This window comes from Pongo abelii, chromosome 1, assembly GCF_028885655.2.
Source record: "Pongo abelii isolate AG06213 chromosome 1, NHGRI_mPonAbe1-v2.0_pri, whole genome shotgun sequence".
In the NCBI taxonomy this organism is placed as follows: domain Eukaryota; kingdom Metazoa; phylum Chordata; class Mammalia; order Primates; family Hominidae; genus Pongo; species Pongo abelii.
Window position 1 is genome coordinate 99,438,160 of NC_071985.2, and position 21,348 is coordinate 99,459,507.

The window sequence follows — 21,348 nt, forward strand, 5'->3', positions numbered from 1 at the left end:
GGAGGAGTAAACCAGTATAGCAGTCTAGAAAGTTATCCCCAAGAGCCAAGATGTCAGAGCAACAGACATGAAGTTACTCTTCATGACATCAATACTCACTAAGTTTATAAGCCCGAAGGCTGAGAGACTAGCGGAAACAGGATGTCACAATTTTTTTGGGGGGGACAGGGTGTCTCTATCACCCAGGCTAGAGGGTACTGGTGTGATAATGGCTCACTGCAGCCTCAACCTCCTGGGCTCAAGCAATCCTGAGTAGCTGAGACTATGGTGTGCGCCTGGCTAATGTTTTATTTTTTTGTAGAACCAGGGTCTCACTATGTTGCACAGGCCTGTCTCGATCTCCTGGCCTCAAGCACTCCTCTCACCTCGGCCTCCCAAAGTGTTAGGATTACAAGCATGAGCAACCGTGACTGGCTGGATGTCCCAATCTTAAGACCTGATATTCAAGTTCTATTCTTTCAGCCAAGGCCCTTAGTACCAGAAAATTCTCAGTGTATCACCTGACAGATGCTGGAAGATGTTCTGAGAGAAAGTCTGAAGTCCCAGGTCAAAAGGGCCTGCATTCTGAGGTCCCTTTCACAAAACCCAGGGGAGAGAGTTAGGAAATACTCCATGGGAAGAAAGTTGAGCAAAATGGCGATATTCTGGACAAAAAGGAGAAACTTGGGAAACTAATAGCTTCTGCATGGCTAAAAGTTCTTCATATTCATCGAAGGTATGCAATCAGGAGGCCATAACAGCAAAACAAAGAAAGTGAGCTTTAGTGTCAGACTGCCTGGGTTTGAATCCCAGCTTTACTAATCCCACTTAATAACTCTGTAATCCTCACTTTCTTCATCTGTAAAACAGATAACAGTATTTGCCTCACTGTAGTTGTTTGAAGGATTAAATAAGAATATCTTAAAGGGCACTTAGGTACAGTATTTACTTTTTGGTACATATTGCATTTGGTACATTAAAAATGCTCAATAAATGTGAGATATTGTTAATATTTAAAATAAACTACAATAAAAGACGAGTTGCATAATTTCTAGCCCACCAATGAGATATAAGAATCCTGTCTAGCTTCCAAGACCTAAGTAGAGAAAAAATAAAAATGTCATAAACAGGTTCCTTCTATCCCAGAATTAAGGTTTTAGTAACCATTGTATCAATACGAAACTCACCTCAGATGCCATGGGTCTCTTGATTCCAGATGCTGCTAGGGAAAAAAAACAAAAACAAAAACAAAAACACAATCATAAGAGTGTATCACACACTCACATCTCTGTCAAGCATACTGAAAGCATCAGAGTTTGAGTCAAACTAAACATGAGTATAAACTCCTGCCTCTTGCTCAGTGATACCAGATCTTTTTGGATAGCAACTGTGTATGTCCCTCTCTCCTTCTCCATACTCACATAGGCCTCGTGCATATTCCATTTTTATTCTAGACCCCTTTCTTACTCAAATATCCATATTTTCTCTGGGAAATATAACTTTTTTTTTTTTTGAGATGGAGTCTCATTCTGTCACCCAGGCTGGAGTGCAGTGGCATGACCTCAGCTCACTGCAAGTGATTCTCCTGCTCAGCCTCCTGAGTAGCTGGGATTACAGGCGCCTCCTACCACATCCAGCTAATTTTTGTGTTTTTAGTGGAGGCGGGTTTCACCATGATGGACGGGCTGGTCTCAAACTCCTAACCTCAAGTGATCCGTCCACCTCAGCCTCCCAAAGTGCTAGGATTACAAGCAAGAACCACCGCACCTGTCCCTTTTTTTTAATTTTTATTTTTTAGATGGCGTCTCACTCTCGCTCTGTCGCTTTTTTTTTTTTTTTTTTTTTTTGAGACAGAGTCTCGCTCTGTTGCTCAGGTTGGAGTGCAATGGCACGATCTTGGCTCACTGCAACCTCCACCTCCTGGGTTCAAGCAATTCTCCTGCCTCAGCCTCCTGAGTAGCTGGGATTACAGGTGTGTGCCATCATGCCTGGCTAATTTTTTGTATTTTTAGTAGAGACGGGGTTTCACTGTGTTAGCCAGGATGGTCTCGATCTCCTGACCTCATGATCCTCCCACCTCGGCCTCCCAAAGTGTTGGGATTACAGGTGTGAGCCACCACACCCGGCCTTTTTTTTTTTTTTTTGAGACGGAGCTTTGCTGGTCACCCAGGTTGGAGTGCAACAGCACGATCTTGGCTCACTGCAACATCCTTCTCCCGGTTCAAGCGATTCTCCTGCCTCAACCTCCCGAGTAGCTGGGATTACAGGCACCCACCACCACGCCTGGCTGATTTTTGTATTTTTAGCAGAGATGGGGTTTCACCATGTCAGCCAGGCTGGTCTCGAACTCCCGACCTCAGGTGATCCACCCGCCTCGGCCTCCCAAAGTGCTGGGATTATAGGGGTGAGCCACTGCGCCTGGCTAATTTTTGTATTTTTTTAGAAGGGATAGGGTTTCACCATCTTGGCCAGGCTGGTCTTGAACTCCTGACCTTGTGATCCACCTGCCTTGGCCTCCCAAAGCGCTGGGTTTACAGGCATGAGCCACAATGCCCGGCCATTACGTGTGACGCAAGAGCAAAGTTAGGCTCACAGCAAGGTTTAATTTTCAATTTACCTAGACCTTTAGGAAATTCTAATTACCATCTCAAAGAACACGGTTCCTGCCAAAACCCTCAGCTGCCCCATCTCCCAACATACCCACATGCTTGTGCACACTAGCAACTATGGAATCTGATTCTCAACGAGGTACTCTGTATGCTTTCAGTTGAAAATAAAAATGCTGATTCTAGACTCTTTGGTCAGTGCCTGGCCTATCCTCTCCTCTTTTAACCCAGAGGAAAGGGTTTAGAAGAGACCAGGCAGAACCAAAAGCCAGCATCTGCTTCTAGTCTGGTAGTTACCACCTAGAAAGCAAGCTCCTCTGTATGCAAAAAGTCACTGAATAAAGTTAAACAACAGAAAAAAAGCAAGTAAGTAATTTCAATGCAGAGTGGCTCTGAAACTTTCTACTCCCTAAAAAGTTCTACCTTGCTACCTTTCCTAGTTTTATCACACAAACATGTAGCTCTAGGGCTGCTACACTCTTGCAAAATACTTAGAATAAAGATGAGACGATGTCGCTCCATGGAATTTTGGTGCCAACTGCTTAGCTATCTGCGACTGCAAAACTGGGACTAATTCCAAGAGCACACAGGGTGATGATGCTATTAGGGTCTAAGTAATAATACTCAGACCAAGTGACAAAGAGAGGAGCAGAATCAGGACACAAAACCGACTCTCTTCCTTGCCTAAAGTTTTGCCCCTATGGCACACATCAGAGATCCAACCTACTAATGAACAGAAGAGAAAAATATCATATCTATTTTATATCAAAAAAAGGAAAAAATATATATATATGTAATTTTTTTTTCCTTTGAGACACGGTCTCACAATGTCACCCTGGCTGGAGTGCAGTGGTGCAATCTCTGCTCACTGCAGCCCCTTCCTCCCAGGCTCAAGTGATGCTCCCACCTCAGCCACCTGAGTAGTTGGGACTACAGGCGTGTACCACCATGCCCAGCTGATTTTGCTTTTTTTGCTATTATTCTTTTTTGTAGCTATGAGGTCTCACTATGTTGCCCAAGCTGGTCTCAAACTCCTGGATTCAAGTGATCCTCCCACCTCAGCCTCCTGAGTCATTGGGACTATCAGCCTGCACCACTGCACCTGGCTGTTAGCCAGACAATTTTTAAAGAGAATGAGATTCATCCCTATGGATAAAACCAGAATACTGTTCAACAGAAAATGTTTTCTAGTGTCTTTGTGAAAAATACTGTAGGTATACATAATCATTTTGTAATCCATACCCATGATTTATATATATCATCTTTTTGGGTAGGGAAACAGCATTAAAATGTACTCTTCCCTAGAAGAAAATATTTTGTCTGAGAATTTTGAGACCTGCATTTCCTAACTAAGGCAAAACTCTCAAAGGGCATTATTCGAATGTCTTTATTATCATCAGTCTACACTTGGAGGTGTGGCATGTACTATAAGAGAGGAGAACCTATTACCCAAGGGTGGGTATATAGGTAATAGCTTGGGTATATAGGTAATAGCTTGGCTATAAATGCTACAGAGAAGGTACTAGGCCAGCTTCTCCATACTGGCTCAATTTTAATACATCTCAGCCTTAGTTCAATGCCAAATTATTCCTGCTTTTTTCTCCATCACTCAGGCATCTCCACATTCTCTCATTTCTCCTTAATGCTATTAACACTAAACTGCAATGCTGATATATTTTTAGAAAGGTTATTTCTCTCCTATGACCAAACAACTTACGTTTGTATAAACACTTTGGAAGCCTACAAATATATCTTATTTGGCCCTCAAAAAATACTACAGGGTTTGGAAACTATTTTAATTAAGGATTTAAGAGAGAAATAAACAAATGGAATGTGTGAAACCTGTTTGGGTGCTGATTAGAAAAAAAGAAACCATAAAAAGACATTTCTGAGAAAAGAGCCTTGAGAAGCAAAGTTAAATAATTATTAATTTTATAGATGTGACAATACCACTGTAGTTATATTATACTCTCCCATCCTCATCTCTAAAAGATTCCTTAAGTGTATTAATACGTTCTGAAGTATTTAGGAGTGAAATCCCATGAGGACTGGGCTTGCTTTAAAATATTCCAGGGAGGTAGAGGTAGAAAAATGGAGAAGCATAGATGCAAGAAGATTGGCAAAATGCTGTTATCAAAGCTAGGTGATAGGCTAGGCAAAGTGGCTCATGCCTGTAATCCCAGCACTTTGGAAGGCCAAGGCAGGTGGATCACCTGAGGTCAGGAGTTCGAGACCAGCCTTGCCAACATGGCGAAACCCCATCACTACTAAAAACACAAAAATTAGCTGGGCAAGGTGGCGGGCGCCTGTAATCCCAAATACTTGGAGGCTGAGGCAGGAGAATCGGTTGAACCCGGGGAGCAGAGGTTGCAGTAAGCCGAGATCACACCATGGCACTCCTGCCTGGGCGAAAGAGTGAAACCCTGTCTTAGAAAAAAAAAAAAGCTAGGTGGTAAGTATATGGAGGTTCATTATACTATTCTCTCTACTTCATGTGCATCTGAGGAATTTTATAATGTAAGTAAAGGAAAAAAATACCACAGAAGAAAATAAAACAAGTCTGGATAATCAAACTTCTTGATCTGAGTTGGCTTTTTTAAAATGGAGACAGGCAAGCTGGGCGTGGTGGCTCATGCCTGTAATCCCAGCACTTGGGGAGGCCAAGGCAGGCAGATCACAGGGTCAGGAGACCGAGATCATCCTGGCTAGCAAGGTGAAACCCCGTCTCTACTAAAAATATAAAAAAGTAGCCAGGCATGATGACACCACCTGTAATCCCAGCTACTCGGGAGGCTGAGGCAGGAGAATTGCTTGAACCTGGGAGACAGAGATTGCAGTGAGCCAAGATCTCGCCACTGCACTCCAGCCTGGGCAACAGAGCAACACTCTGTCTCAAAAAATAAATAAATAAATAAAAACAGAGACAGACATTGAGCACAGTGGCTCACATCTATAATCCCAGTACTTTGGGAGGCCAACATGGGGGGATTAATTGAGCCCAGGAGTTTGAGACCAGCCTGGGCAACATAGGGAGACCCCGTCTCGGCCAACAAAAAAAAAAAAGAAAAAAGAAAAAAAAAAAGGAAAGAATATGTAAAGACAGGGTTTAGCCATGTTGCCCAAGCTGGTCTTGATTGCCTGGGCTCAAGCAATCCTTCCACCTCAGCCTCCCAAAGTACTGGGATTAGAAGCATGAGCCACCGCATAAGGCCTACTTTCCAATTTTCTTTGTTTCTTTTTTTTTTTTAAGAGTTTCACTCTTGTTGCCCAGGCTGGAGTGCAATGGTGCAATCTCGGCTCACCGCAACCTCCACCTCCCGGGTTCAAGCAATTCTCCTGCCTCAGCCTCCCGAGTAGCTGCGATTACAGGCACGCACCACAACACCCAGCTAATTTTTTTTTTTTTAATTTTTTGTAGAGATGGGGTTTCACCATGTTGGTCAGGCTGGTCTCCAACTCTTGACTGCAGGTGACCCGCCTGCCTTGGCCTCCCAAAGTGCTGGGATTATAGGCGTGAGTCACCAGGGCCAGCCCTTTTTTTTTTTTTTTTTTTTGAGATGAGAGTCTTGCTCTGTTGCCCAGGCTGGAGTGCAGTGGCACGATCTCGGCTCACTGCAACCTCTGCCTCCTGGGCTCAACTGATTCTCCTGTCTCAGCCTCCCGAGTAGCCAGGATTACAGGTGTGCACCACCACACCTGGCTAATTTTTGTATTTTTAGTAGAGACAGGGTTTCGCCATGTTGGCCAGCCTGGTCTGGAACTCCTGACCTCAAGTGATCTGCCCACCTCGTCCTCCCAAAGTGCTGGGATTACAGGCGTGAGCCATTGTGCCCAGCCTACTTTCCAATTTTCAAGCTAAAACCACTTATTACAAATCAATAAACCACTTATATTAGAACAAAATCATTCAGAAAGAGATTTTTAGTCTAATTTTTAGTCTAATCCCTTTTATTATAAGAACACAGAGGAAGAGGTTAAGGAATGGGCTCAAAATCAAAGCATAGGCAGTGACAGAGCCAAAACTAGAACCCACATTCATGATCCCTAATTCAATACTTTCTTCTGAATAATCTCTGGCTTTTTTTTTTTTTTTTTTTTGAGCTAGAGTCTCACTCTGTTGCCAGGCTGGAGTGCAGTAGCGTGATCTCGGCTCACTGCAACCTCCACCCCCCAGGTTCAAGCGATTCTCCTGCCTCAGCCTTCAAGTAGCTGGGACTACAGGTGCACACCACCACACCCAGCTAATTTTTGTATTTTCAGTCAAGACGGGGTTTCATCATGTTGGCCAGGATGGTCTCTATCTCCTGACCTTGTGATCCACCCGCCTTGGCCTCCCAAAGTGCTGGGATTACAGGCATGAGCCACTGAGCCCAGCCTCATCTTTGGTTTTTCATTTCCTGGCCACCTAGAAAGCAGCTGGAACAAGAAAGCACCAATGGAACTAGAATGCTCTAACACACTAAATCTCAGATTTGCTAATGGACAATATGAACACATATATTCTTCCCTCAAGGTACCCCCTCTTTTTCCTTGAGACAAGGAAATGTTTCATTTTCACTGATGGGATTAAGAGTACAGTTGTCCTCCTTCAGGTCCTCTCAAGGAAATTAACAACACTGTTCCTCTAGCAACACTCATCAACATCATTTGCAAAAAGAATATGAAAGTACCTTTCTTTTAGAGAGATTACCTTTGTTCTGAATTAGGCAATGCCGGTATTCTAGAGGAGCAGAAACTTTCAAGTCTGATACTTGAAAGCGCAGTTTCACAGTTTTACAGACGTTAAGGTCCTCACTAGCATAGAAAATACCTTTTTGTCTTTGTAACAAGACATTAACAATTTTAACACTGCCAGGCATGGTGGCTCACGCCTGTAATCCCACCACTTGGGGAGGCCAAGGTGGGCAGTGAATCACCTGAGGCCAGGAATTCAAGACCAGCCTGGCCAACATGGTGAAACCTCACCTCTATAAATACAAAAATTAGCCGGACGTGGTGGCATCTGCCTGTAATCCCAGCTACTTGCGAGTCTGAGGCAGGAGAATTGCTTGAACCCAGGAGGTGGAGGTTGCAGTGAGCTAAGGTCGTAACACTGCACTCCAGCCTGGGCAAGAAGAGCAAAACTCCATCTCAAAGATAAAAAATTAAAAAACAAACAAACAAACAAAAAAACAACGAAAAGAAGAAGACAAAGAAAAAACAATTAGCCAGACATGGTGGTGTCTGTAGTCCCAGCTACTTGTGAGGCTGAGGTGGGAAGATGGCTTGGGCCTGGGAGGTCAATGCTGCAGTGAGCTATGATCGTGCCACTGCACTCCAGCTTGGGTGACATAACAAGACCATGTCTCAAAATACATAAATAAATTAATACATTAATAAAATTAAAATGCTTCTGAAAGAATGAACAATAATTCTACCTACTGTACACAAAGGAGCTCAGAATTTTGTTGATTTAGTAAGGCTAAAGTCAGAAGGAGAAGTTTCCGTCTGTACTACTCTCTCCTTCACCCCAAGGACTCTTGGTTCAGACAGTAACAACAAACATTTAACCCAGTTTTAAGTAAAGTTAGTTCACACACAGACTTTCAAATTAGTGAGGGGAGCAGCAGCACAGTGGGTAGGAATGCAGGCTCTGAAATCAGAACACCTGAAAATCTGTAGCCCAGGGAAAACAAAACCAAAAACAGACAAAGAAATCACAACACCTAGGTTTGCTAGGTCTGAATACTAGATTTAACATTTACAGCTGGGCACAATGGCTCAAGCCTGTAATCCCAGCACTTTGGGAGGCCTAGTGGGTGGGTCACTTGAGGCCAAGAGTTCAAGACCAGCCTGGCCAACATGGAAAAACCCTGTCTCTACTAAAAATACAAAAATTGGCTGGGCGTGGTGGCACGCACCTGTAGTCACAGCTACTCTGGAGGCTAAGGCACGAGAATTGCTTGAACCCAGGAGGCAGAGGTTGCAATAAGCTGAGATCACAGCACTGCACTCTAGCCTGGGTGACAGAGCAAAACGTTGTCTCAAAAAAAAAAACATTTACTAAGTAGGTAACCTTGGATAGGTTGGTTAAAATTTCTCTAGAGCAGACTGGCTACCTTATCTGTAAAATGTGGAATTAAAAACATGTACTTCATAAGGTTGTTATGAGAATTAAACAAGTTACGTATAGACTTAATCTATAATAAATGCTCTATTTAATCTACAATAAATGCCTATAAATTCTAGCAATTATTATCAATGTGAATTATGAAATGCTATCTACAGGACAGGAAGGGTCAGAGGAAATGAGAGGTACAACAGAAAGAGAAAAGGAAAAGAGTTGAGACTGGTTTACTGAAACAAAAGGAAATGAACATGAAGTTACAGGAAAATTTCAAGGGAGAGAAAAGGTAGTCACTGATTCATAATATACTGAAGAATTCTGAGAAAAGATACTTCTATGTTAGGATAACATTTTTTTTGGAGAGGGCAGTGAGATATGGGAGCCAGAGTCAAATAATGTTTGTAAGGCATCCACAACCTTCTTAGAAGAAGACCATGAACTACCACTCCAAGAAGTCTGCAACTGTTTTTTTTTTTTTTTTTTTTTTGAGACGGAGTCTTGCTCTGTTGCCCAGGCTGGAGTGCAGTGACACGATCTCAGCTCACTGCAAGCTCCGCCTCCCAGGTTCACGCCATTCTCCTGCCTCAGCCTCCGGAGTAGCTGGGACTACAGGCACCCGCCACCACGCCCGGCTAATTTTTTTGTATTTTTAGTAGAGACGGGGTTTCACTGTGTTAGCCAGGATGGTCTCGATCTCCTGACCTCGTGATCCGCCCGCCTCGGCCTCCCAAAGTGCTGTGATTACAAGTCTGCAACTGTTATGGGGAAGAGGAATTGGCTGCTAGTTACTGTAAGGAGCTCATGCTTCTTTAGCACAGATTCACATCAGATCTACCTCTCTTACGGCTGACCCCACAGCACAGAAAGTTGAAACCTAATGAGGAAAAACAGAAAGTTATCACTTACTCCTGGGGTCCCATTTGCTTACAGCATGATAAGCATACATGTTTTTAAAACTCTAAAGTTTAAAATTATGAACTGGACCTGGTCAGATTCCTAGCACCATACTGTGAAATGTGGAATGATTTTTTTTGTAATTCTAGGTAAATGTTCAAAAAATGGCAGAAGAAGCCTCTGACACAAAAATTATAGGAGCAGTCACAAAACTTGCACTTCAAGTCATTTCACTCTGGAGTGAATTCAGACAGCAAAACATTTCAGGTATTAAGGTTCCTCTGCAGCCAGACTTTTATCTTTTAAAAAAGAATGCCGGGCGCAGAGGCTCAAACTTGTAATCCCAGCACTTTGGGAGGCAAAGCTAGATCACCTGAGGTCAAGAATTCACAAGACCAGCCTCCTGGCCAACATGGTGAAAACCCGTCTCTACTAAAAATACAAAAATTAGCCGGCGCAGTGGCAGGCGCCTGTAATCCCAGCTTCTCAGGAGGCTGAGGCAGGAGAATCGCTTGAACCCAGGAGGCAGAGCTTGAAGCGAGCCAAGATTGCCTTTGCACTCCAGGCTGGATGACACCATGAGACTCCTTTTCAAAAAAAAAAAAAAAAAAAAGGCCAGGTGCGGTGGCTCACGCCTGTAATCCCAACCCTTTGGGAGGCCAAGGCAGGAGGATCACCTGAGGTCGAGAGTTCCAGACCAACATGACCAACATGGAGAAACCCCGTCTTTACTAAAAATACAAAAAAAAAAACCAATTAGCCGGGTGTGGTGGCGCCTGCCTGTAATCCCAGCTACTTGGGAGGCTGAGGCAGGAGAATCGCTTGAACCCGGGAGGCGGAGGATACAATGAGCTGAGATCGCGCCATTGCACTCCAGCCTGGGCAACGAAACCAAAACTCCGTCTCAAAAAAAAAAAAAAAAAGAATGCACAGGCTGGGCGTGGTGGCTCATGCCTGTAATCCCAAGACTTTGGGAGGCTAAACCAGGTGGATCACTTGAGGCCAGGAGTTCGAGACCAGCCTGGGCAACATGGTGAAAACCGGTCTCCACTAAAAATACAAAAATTTAGCCAGGTGTGGTGGCGCACGCCTGTAGTCCCAGCTACTCAGAAGGCTGAGGTGGGAGGATGGCTTGAGCCCAAGAGGCAGAGGTTGCAGTAAGCCGAGATCACACCATTCATTGTGCTCCAGCCTGGGCGACAGTCACAAGGTAGATTTTGTTTGAGGCTCTTCCGCTCCTTGAGGGCAATTTGGTACTAACTTGCAAAAAGCCGGCCGGGTGCTGTGGCTCACGCCTGTAATCCCAGCCCTTTGGGAGGCTGAGGCAAGCGGATCACTTGAGGTCAGGAGTTCAAGACCAGCCTGACCAACGTGGCAAAACCTCGTCTCTACTAAAAATATAAAAATTAGGTGGACATGGTGGCGATCACCTGTAATCCCAGCTACTAGGGATGCTGAGGCACAAGAATCACTTGATAATGGGTGGCAGAGGCAGCAGTGAGCCGAGATGGGGTCACTGCAATCCAGCCTGGGCGACAGAGCAAAACTCCATCTCAAAAAAAAAAAAAAAAAAAAAAACCAAAAACAAAAAAAACAGAAAAAAACAAAGCAAAAAGCCTTAAAAATCATTATGTACAATCTGACCAAGAAGTACTAAGTTATCTTAAATTAGTGAAGCGAACAAAGATGTATATACAAGGATTACAGCAGTGTATATATAATTGCATAGATCCCATTATTGGAAAGAATCTAAATGAACAATAGGGAACTGATAATATACAACATGGCGCAGTCATAAAATGGAATACTATATAACCATTATTTTTATGTATATTTATGGATGTCAACATATTGAGTGGAAAAAGGTCAAAAAATTATATAGTATAATACAATTTTTTACAAAAACTTTATCTGTAAATTCACATGTACTTATACACATAGAAAAGGTGCACAAGATTATATACCAAAATGTTAAAAGATGACCATTTCCTGATAGTGAGAATAGGCTTATTTTGTAACTTTAAATTTCTATTTTTCCTTACCTATATAAACTATACAAATATTTTAATGTGTATGTTACATAATTTAACAATTAAAGAAAAGGTATGGCCTTACTGTCATTTTCTTTGCTTAATAACCCATTTTCCCCAGTAAACCACTACTCAACTGTCCCACACATACAAACCACCACACTCTCCCTACACACATTAACTCAAGCTCATTACAATCACGTTATGCTATTGCAAACATAAGGAACAAGAAAAAATATGAAAAGAAAATGCCAGAAATGCTGCTGACGATCCTAAGCTAAAAATAAGTATAAGTCTTATGTTCTCATACTCTTTCCCAACTACATATTACTTTCAGATGCCTATACAACCTGAAACATACCTGTATCAGCACATATAAGAGATTCTCTCTGAAAAAGGGAACCATATCCCTCAGAAATCAACAGTCTCCTATAAAACAGGGATACCCAATTTCAGCATATCTCCTGGATGCCAAGACTCCAAAAATATTAAAGAACTAGCTTCTAAATTATGAAAATAAGCTAGGAAATAATTAATGTTACTAAAATAATTCCAGAACAGCAGAACCAGTCAAGTCAAATGCCAAAGTGAAAACAACCCAGTCCATTCTTGCTAAATACAATGTCAAGCCTACTCTGGACACACTGCCTATAAGGTAGCCCTGCTCCACAAGGAGCAGTACTACAAAAAAATACAAATTTTATTTTTTTAAAAAAGGCAGGCTGGGCGCGGTTGCTCACACCTGTAATCCCAGCGCTTTGGGAGGCCAAGGCGGGGGAATCACGAGGTCAGGAGATCGAGACCATCCTGGCTAACACGGTGAAACCCTATCTCTACTAAAAATAAAAAATAAAAAAAAATAAAATAGCCGGGCATGGTAGCGGGTGCCTGTAGTCCCAGCTACTCCAGAGGCTGAGGCAGGAGAATGGCGTGAACCCGGGAGGCGAAGTTGGCAGTGAGCCGAGATCACGCCACTGCACTCCAGCCCGGGTGACAGAGTGAGACTCTGTCTCAAAAAAAAAAAAAAAAAAAAAGGCAAAGTCGGCCAGGCACGGTGGCTCACGCCTATAATCCCAGCACTTTGTGAGGCCGAGGCGGGCAGAGATCAAGACCATCCTGGCCAACATGGTAAAACCCTGTCTCTACTAAAAATACAGAAATTGGCTAGGCGTGGTGGCATGCGCCTGTAGTCCCAGCTACTCGAGAAGCTGAGGCAGGAGAATGACTTGAACCCGGGAGGCAGAGATCGCAGTAAGCAGAGATCACGCCACTGTACTCCAGCCTGGGCGACAGAGCAAGACTCCGTCTCAAAAAAAAAAGGCAAAGTCGAATCATCACACCATGTCACAGAAAATTTTTCTGAGTAACTCTGTACCAGTCCTAAGGAAGCATTCCATTTTGGTCCTTGGCCCCACCTTTAATTGTGTTTGTAGTGAAGAGGTACTAGGGAAGCTGATTTCTAGTCACTTGGCAAACCTAACTATGATTCTTCATAAATTTACTTGCTACTACCCAGCCACTGGAGACTAATATTCACTATTGAGAGGAAGGAGAAAATGTAAAGGAAGCGAAAATCCATCAGTATAATTCTGAGAAGTGTGAAAAAAGCAAACTTCAGAATGAGAAATGAGCTGAACTTTAAGATGGTTTCGAACTCCTGGCTTCAACTGATCCACCCACTTTCGCATCCCGAAGTGCTGGGATTACAGGCGTGAGCTACCGCACAAGCCACAAAGATGTTTAAGAGATAACTTAAAGAGATAATGTAAACAAAATATCTTTTTTTTTTTTTTTTGAGACGGAGTCGCGCGCTGTCACCCAGGATGGAGTGCAGTGGCGTGATCTTGGCTCACTGCAAGCTCTGCCTTGCGGGTTCACGCCATTCTCCTACCTCAGCCTCCCGAGTAGCTCGGACTACAGGCGCCTGCCACCACACCCAGCTAATTTATTTTTTATTTTTTATTTTTAGTAGAGACGGTGTTTCACCACGTTAGCCAGGATGGTCTCGCTCTCCTGACCTCGTGATCTGCGCGCCTCGTTCTCCCAAAGTGCTGGGATTACAGGTGTGAGCCACCGCACTCGGCCTTTTTTTTTTTTTCTTTTTTGAGACAGAGTCTCGCTCTGTCGCCCAGGCTGGAGTGCAGTGGCGCGATCTTGGCTCACTGCAAGCTCCGCCTCCCGGGTTCATTCCATTCTCCCGCCTCAGCCTCCCAAAGCAGCTGGGACTACACGCGCCTGCCACCACGCCCGGCTAATTTTTTGTATTTTCAGTAGAGACGGGGTTTCACCCTGTTAGACAGGATGGTCTTGATCTCCTGACCTTGTGATCTGCCCGCCTCAGCCTCCCAAAGTGCTGGGATTACAGGCATGAGCCACCACGCCTGGCCGACAAAATATCTTTTAAGTTTTTTGGTCCTGAGACAAGGTCTCACTCTGTCACCCAGGCTGGAGGGCAGTGGCAGGAACACAGCTTACTGCAGCCTCAACCTCTCAGGTTCAAGTGATTCTCCCCTCAGACTCCAGAGTAGCTGGGACTACAGGCACACATCACCATGCCCGGCTAATTTTTATATTTTTTATACAGACAGGGTTTCACTGTGTTACCCAGGTTGGTTTGAAACTCCTGAGCTCAAGCAATCTGCCTGCCTCAGCCCCCCAAAGTGCTGGGACTACAGGTGTAAACCACTGTGCCCAAATAGTTCTGAAATGAGTCTCCTCACCCTAGTGTGTGGAACAAAACAGAGTTGGCCTTAATAGCACAGCCTCTCCCTGCACTTTCAGAGCAGAAGCATTTCTGTCAGAGATGCAATGACATCATCTACTGATGAGAAACCAAGAAGCAGTGTGTGACTGACTCTAATGTTCGAAATAAACATATAATTTGGGGACGCTAAAGGCTAGCCAGATATGCATTCCTCAGACAACTGGAGTTTTGCCCAAACAGGTCATAGGGAAACAATCCCTGAGGTCCAATTTAATTACCTACCAACACTACTACAAAAATATGTCAATAAGCCCAGGCACAGTGGCTCATGACTGTAATCCCAGCACTTTGGGAGGCCGAGGCAGGTAGATCACCTGAGGTCAGGAGTTCGAAACCAGCCTGGTCAACATGGCGAAACCCGTCTCTACTAAAAATACAAAAAAATTAGCCAGGCATGGTGGCACACGCCTGTAATCCCGACTACTCAGGAGGCTGAGGCAGGAGAATCACTTGAACCCAGGAGACGGGAGGCTGCAGTGAGCCCAGATCATGCCACTACACTCCAGCCTGGGCAACAGAGCGAGACTCCATCTCAAAAAATATATGTGTATGTCAATAGTTCCTACATAGAGCAGAAAGAGATAAGCAGCTTTTTTGGAATTAAAATGCTAACTCTCAGTGGACTCTTGATTGATAAAGATGGAGAGCCACACCAAGCAGGGTGGCTCATGCCTGTAATTCCAGCACTTTGAGAGGCTGAAACAGCAGCGTCGCTTTAGGCCAGGAGTTTGAGATCGACTGAGCAATATGGTGAGACTGTCTCTACTTTAAAAAAAAAAAGCAGCGTGGTGGCCCATGCCTGTAATCCTGAGTAGGCTGAGGTGGGAGGATCACTTCAGCCCAGGAGTTTGAGGCTACAGTGAGCTATCATCATGCCATTGTACACTACCCTGGATGACAGAGTGAGATCCAGTCTCGAGAAAAAAAAAGGTGGGGGGTCAGGGAGGGCAGGCACAGTGGCTCACACCTGTAATCCCAGCACTTTGGGAGGCGGAAGCAGGCAGATCACCTGAGGTCAGGAGTTCGAGACCAACCTGGCTAACATGGCAAAACCCCATCTCTACTGAAAATACAAAAATTAGCCAGACATGGTAGCGGGCACCTAGAATCCTAGCTACTCGGGAGGCAGAGGCACAAGAATCTCTTGAACCCAGGAGGCAGAGATTGCAGTGAGCTGAGATTGCGCCACTGCACATCAGTCAGCCTGGGCAACAGAGCAAGACTCCATCTCAGAAAAAAGAAAGAAAAAAAATGCAGGTCAGTCGCGGTGACTCATGCCTGTAACTCCAGCACTTTGGAAGGCTGAGGTGGGCAGATCACGAGGTTAGGAGTTCAAGACCAGCCTGGCCAACATGGTGAAACCCCGTCTCTACTAAAAATACAGGCCAGGCACAGTGTCTCACACCTGTAATCCCAGCACTTTGGGAGGCTGAGGTGGGCGGATCACCTGAGGTCAGGAGTTCGAGACCAGCCTGACCAACATGGAGAAACCCCGTCTCTACCAAAAATACAAAATTAGCCGGGCATGGTGGCACATACCTGTAATCCCAGCTACTCAGGAGGCTGAGGCAGGAGAATCGCTTGAACCCGGGAGGCAGAGGTTACGGTGAGCTGAGATCATGCCATTGCACTCCAGCCTGAGCGACAAGAGCAAAACTCCATCTCAAAAAAAAAAAAAAAAAAAATTAGCCAGGCATGGTGGCATGCGCATGTAATCCCAGCTACTAGAGAGGCTAAGGCAGAATTGCTTGAACCCAGGAGGCGGAGGTTGCAGTCAGATGGCATCGTGCCACTGCACTCCAGCCTGGGCGACAGAGCAAGACTCTGTCTTGGGTGCGGGAAAGAAAAAAAGCAAGACCCCTTACAATATAATAGAACAAAAACAAAATCTACCCAGTTATTTGCTGGATTATCTGAGGCAATCTCTCTGGTCCTAGTTAACTTGGAATACTGAAAGACACTCTATACGCCTGCAGGCGGGAGACACAAATTGTTCTTCAACTGAAAATACTCTTGAAATGTCAACCTGCCTCCTGAGAAGTACTGCTGAACACATAGCTCTAAGGAAGTGTGTTCAAAAAAAAAAAAAAGTGGCCGGGCACGGTGGCTCACGCCTGTAATCCCAGCACTTCGGGAGGCCAAGGCGGGCAGATCACGAGGTCAGGAGATCGAGACCATCCTGGCTAACACGGTGAAACCCCCCCCCCAAAAAAAAAAATATATATAAAAAGTTAGCCGGACGTGGTAGCGGACGCCTGTAGTCCCAGCTGCTCAGGAGGCTGAGGCAAGAGAATGGCGTGAACCCGGGAGGTGGAGCGTGCAGTGAGCCGAGATTGCACCACTGCATCCCAGCCTGGGCGACAGAGCGAGACTCCGTCTCAAAAAAAAAAAAGCGTACCATTACAACATCCTTAATAATGACTGGATCAAGCCAATTAAGAAAACCAAGCCACAGCCGGACGCAGTGGCTCACACTTGCAATCCCAGCACTTTGGGAGGCTGAGGCAGATGGATGCCGAAGTCAGGAGTTCGAGACCAGCCTGACCAACATGGTGAAACCCCGTCTCTACTAAAAATACAAAAATTAGCTGGGCGTGGTGGTGTGCGCCTGTAATCCCAGATACTCAGGAGGCTGAGGCAGAGGAATCGCTTGAAAGCGGGAAGTGGAGCTTGCAGTGACCCAAGATTGCACCACTGCACTCCAGCCTAGGCAACAGAGTGAGACTCCATCTCAAAAAAAAAAAAAAGAAAAGAAAACCAAGCCACATCTCAGAGAAAAGCTAAATTTTGTTTCTTAGCTGGTGTAAATTTTTCCTAAGGCTCTTCTAGGAAACAGTCAGAAGTGCAAGGATGTGCCTAGAAACAAAAGCTTGAAAGCAATTTGATCTACCAGTCCTGGGTTCACCTCAGCTAATAGCCAACTAAAAGCAGTATATCAAAGAATGAGCCAGCCGGGGGCGGTGGCTCACACCTGTAATCCCAGCACTTTGGGAGGCCACGGCAGGTGGATCACCTGAAGTTAGGAGTTCGAGAACAGCCTGACCCAACATGGAAAAACCCCATCTCTACTAAAAATACAAAAATTAGCCAGGCGTGGTGGCACGTGCCCGTAATCCCAGCTACTAGGGAGGCAGGGGAATCACTTGAAGTCAGGAGGAGGATGCAGTGAGCCGAGATCACACCACTGCACTCCAGATTGGGCAACAAGAGTGAAACTCTCTCTCAAAAAAAAAAAAAAAAGAATGAGCAACATATTTATTAAGATTAATCTTGATGGCCAGGCGTGGTGCCTCATGCCTGTAATCATCCCAGCACTTTGGGAGGCCGATGCAGGCAGATCACGAGGTCAGGAGTTCGAGACCAGCCTGGCCAGCATGGTGAAACCCTGATTCTGCTAAAAATACAAAAATTAGTCAGGCGTCGTGGCGTGCACCTGTAATCCCAGCTACTCGGGAGGCTGAGGAAGCAGAATCACTTGAACCTGGAAGATGGAGGTCGCAGTGAGCCGAGATCACGCCACTGCACTCCAGCCTGAGGGACAGAGCGAGACTCCAGCTCAAAAAAAAAAAAAAAAAAAGATTAATCTTGGTAACATACAGCCTTTATGCAACATCTTTACCTCAGTTTTCTAATTTGGAAAATGAGGGAGTTAAATTAAAATAACTCTACATTTCCCTCTAGTCAACTTTTGCTTCTAGTCCTATAAACAAGTTTCATGGTTCTCAGACCTCAAATATGTATCCTTTGGCACAAAAACGTTCTTTGAAATTAAGAAAAAAATCCAAGTCCTTCCTTAAAAGGCTTGGGTTTCCTGAACAAGCTACCCATGGCCAAGAGGCACTTGAAATTTTTGGCAGATAGCCACCTTCCAATTTTATTTCCAAATCTGGTTCTATCTTGAAACAGCAATGAATTCTGCTGGGTTAAAATGAACATATTTCAGACCAGGCGCGGTGGCTCACACCTGTAATCCCAGCACTTTGCGAGGCCAAGGCGGGCAGATCACTTGAGGTCAGGAGTTCAAGATCAGCCTGGCCAACATGGTGAAACCTCATCTCTACTAAAAATACAAAAATTAGCTGGGCATGTTGGTGTGTACCTGTAATCTCAGCTACTAGGGAGGCTAAGACAGGAGAATCGCTTGAACCCAGCAGGCGAAGGTTGCAGTGAGGGTCACCTGAGGTCAGAAGTTCGAGACCAGCCTGGCCAACATGGCGAAACCCCGTCTCTACCAAAAACACAAAAATAGCAGGGAAGGTGGCTCACGCCTATAATCCCAGCACTTTGGGAGGTTGAGGTGGGCAGATCACCTGAGGTCAGGGGTTAGAGACCAGCCCAGCCAGCATGGTGAAACCCTGTCTCTACTAAAAGTACAAAAATTAGCCGAATGTGGTGGCACGCGCCGGTAGTCCCAGCTTCTTGGGAGGCTGAGGCTGGTGAATCGCTTCAACCCGGGAGGTGGAGGTTGCAGAGAGCTGAGATCCCACCACTGCACTCCAGCCTGGGCAAAAGAGTGAAACTCCGCCTCAAAAAACAAACAAACAAACAAACAAAAAAAAAAAACAAAAAAACAAAAAAACAGTGTTAATATACTCTAATTAAATATTCTAAAAACAAATAAGAACAAAAAACCCTCTTCCCATTCCCTCTCGCCAACTTCCTTTGCTCACCTCTCCTTTGTCCACCCCCAACCAACATCTCTAATCTTTTTGGATAGCTTATTCTGGATTACTTCCATATTGCTCAGTTAAGTATACAAGGTAAATAATAAGAATATGCTGAACTCCCTAAAACAGACCTACCTTCCTCTCTTTTTCCCAATGTCTTCCTCAGATTCCAACAGAGAGATTTTCCAGGAATTAGATATTTGTAAATTAATACATACTGAATACAACCATTACAAATAAACAGACTGAAATTTCACAGGAGAATAAAGAAAAATGGAGACAGTTTAACAAGATGGAGGGGTTGAGGGAAAAAAGTTCACTTCAAATAGAAAACAGTAAAAGAATAAAAGCTTATAGGAGATATGAACAAAACAGGATAAACATGTGGAAATTAAATACTCTATTTAGCTGGGAAAGGGCAGAGAAGTGAGGTACAATAGGGGAAACGGGCTTCTTAGGGTTTCCTCTAGGAAACACCATCGGTGTTTCAATCAGTCTCTCTGGGCTGGGTATGGAGCACAGAAAAAGATTCCCTCTCTACCTGGCCATCAGGATAGAGTATATTCTTGAAGTACACTTTTGTCCTTGATCAAGGAAACTCAGTAAAAAGAAGAGAGAAAAATAAACTGATTAACTTCAGTTTTCTTGTTCCCTTTTCTTTTTTTTGAGACAGAGTCTTGCTCTGTTGCCCTGGCTGGAGTGCAGTAGTGCGCTCTAAGCTCACTGCAACCTCCGCTTCCTGGGTTCAAGTGATTCTCTTGACTCAGCCTCCCTAGCAGCTGGGACTACACGAGCATGCCACCACGTCCAACTAATTTTTGTATTTTTTATAGAGACAGGGTTTCACCAGGCTGGTCTGGAACTCCTGACCTCAGGTGATCCACCTGCCTTGGCCTCCCAAAGTGCTGGCATTACAGGCGTGAGTCACCACGCCCAGCTCTTGTTCCCTTCTTTACGTCAAGTAAGAATGCTCCAAAATTCTAGGACAGAGGCTGGGCGGTAGCTCACGCCTGTAATCTCAGAACTTTGGGAGGCCAAGGCAGGAGGATCGCTTGAGGCCAGGAATTCAAGGCCAGCCTGGCCAACATGGGGAAACCCGGCCTCTACTAAAAATACAAAAATTATCTGGGCGTGGTGGTGCACGCCTGTGATCCTAGTGACCTAGGACGCTGAGGCAGGAGAATCGCTTGAACCTGGGAGGCAAGGGCTGCAGTGAGCCAAGATCGCGCCACTGCACTACACTGGTCTGTAGCCTGGGCGACAGAGCAAGACTGTCTCAAAAAAATAAATAAATAAAATTCTAGGAGAGAACAATTTAAAGGATAAAATTACCACCTTCCCTCTCCCCAGTTTGCTGGCTGGCCTGGTATTATCTCTGTTGTTCACTTCACAGGCTATAGTTTCCACTTTATTATCAAAGAAAAACAGGCTAATAAAATATTTAATAGCTATTTAGGTAGCACATATTTGAGCAAAGGTATTAATCAGAAGAGTTTTAAATTAACCTAAAGAAGCCCACGGACATTAACAAGCAAAACATACAATTTTGATACTCAATGCTAATGTGTAAGTACACATTATCAATTAATATCAGAAACTGGATACCTATTAGACTAGTTAATTATACCTGACAATGGGCTTGAGCAGTCATGGCAGAAATAAATCGATCAGAAGCAATGACATTCTGATGTCAGTTTTCTGGCAGAATATACCAAGGTGACAAAAGGAAAAAGGGGTGGGTGGAGGGTGTCAAAATCCCTATGGAGAGTGAACAGAAAAATATCTCCCTACTTATAAAATATCAACCAAAAGGGCACCTGGTGATATTCTGACATTGTATTCTATGTTTACATTTCTAAATTTCAGTTTCTCATTAAACATGATCTAAACTGCTTTACTTTTCACTAAGAGGAAGAATTGGGAAAGAAAACAGCCTACAAATGGCTTACACTGTACACAAAAGAACACACACCAAAAAAACATCAACAGGCCGGGTGTGGTGGCTCACGCCTGTAATCCCAGCACTTTGGGAGGCTGAAGTGGGCAGATCACCTGAGATCAGGAGTTTGAGACTAGCCTGGCCAACATGGCAAAACCCCGTCTCTACTAAAAATACAAAAATTAGCCAGCATGTTGGTGGGTGCCTGTAATCCCACCTACTCAGGAGACAGAGGCAGGAGAATCACTCAAACCCCAGAGGCGGAGGTTGCAGTGAGCCGAGATCGTGCCATTGCACTCCAACCAGGGCAACAAGAGCGAAACTCCATCTCAAAAAAAAAAAAAATCAACAATAATCCCTACT

At 44.6% G+C, this 21,348-nt stretch overlaps 1 protein-coding gene across 11 annotated transcripts in view; it reads right to left on the bottom strand.

Annotated features, from left to right (window-relative positions):
* Positions 1–21,348, bottom strand: part of PIP5K1A (phosphatidylinositol-4-phosphate 5-kinase type 1 alpha) — a 51,131-nt gene that overhangs the window by 23,844 nt on the left and 5,939 nt on the right. For 3 of the 11 annotated variants that reach the window (XM_054528323.1, XM_009244533.2, XM_003775579.4), the window contains exon 2: positions 1,167–1,198. In XM_054528323.1, the coding sequence (XP_054384298.1) occupies positions 1,167–1,198 (32 nt within the window). Of the gene's footprint in view, positions 1–500; positions 683–1,166; positions 1,202–9,526; positions 9,566–11,976; positions 12,045–21,348 lie in introns of those variants that run through there. The other 8 variants (XM_054528320.1, XM_054528299.1, XM_054528321.1 and 5 more) reach the window with 6 other exon arrangements.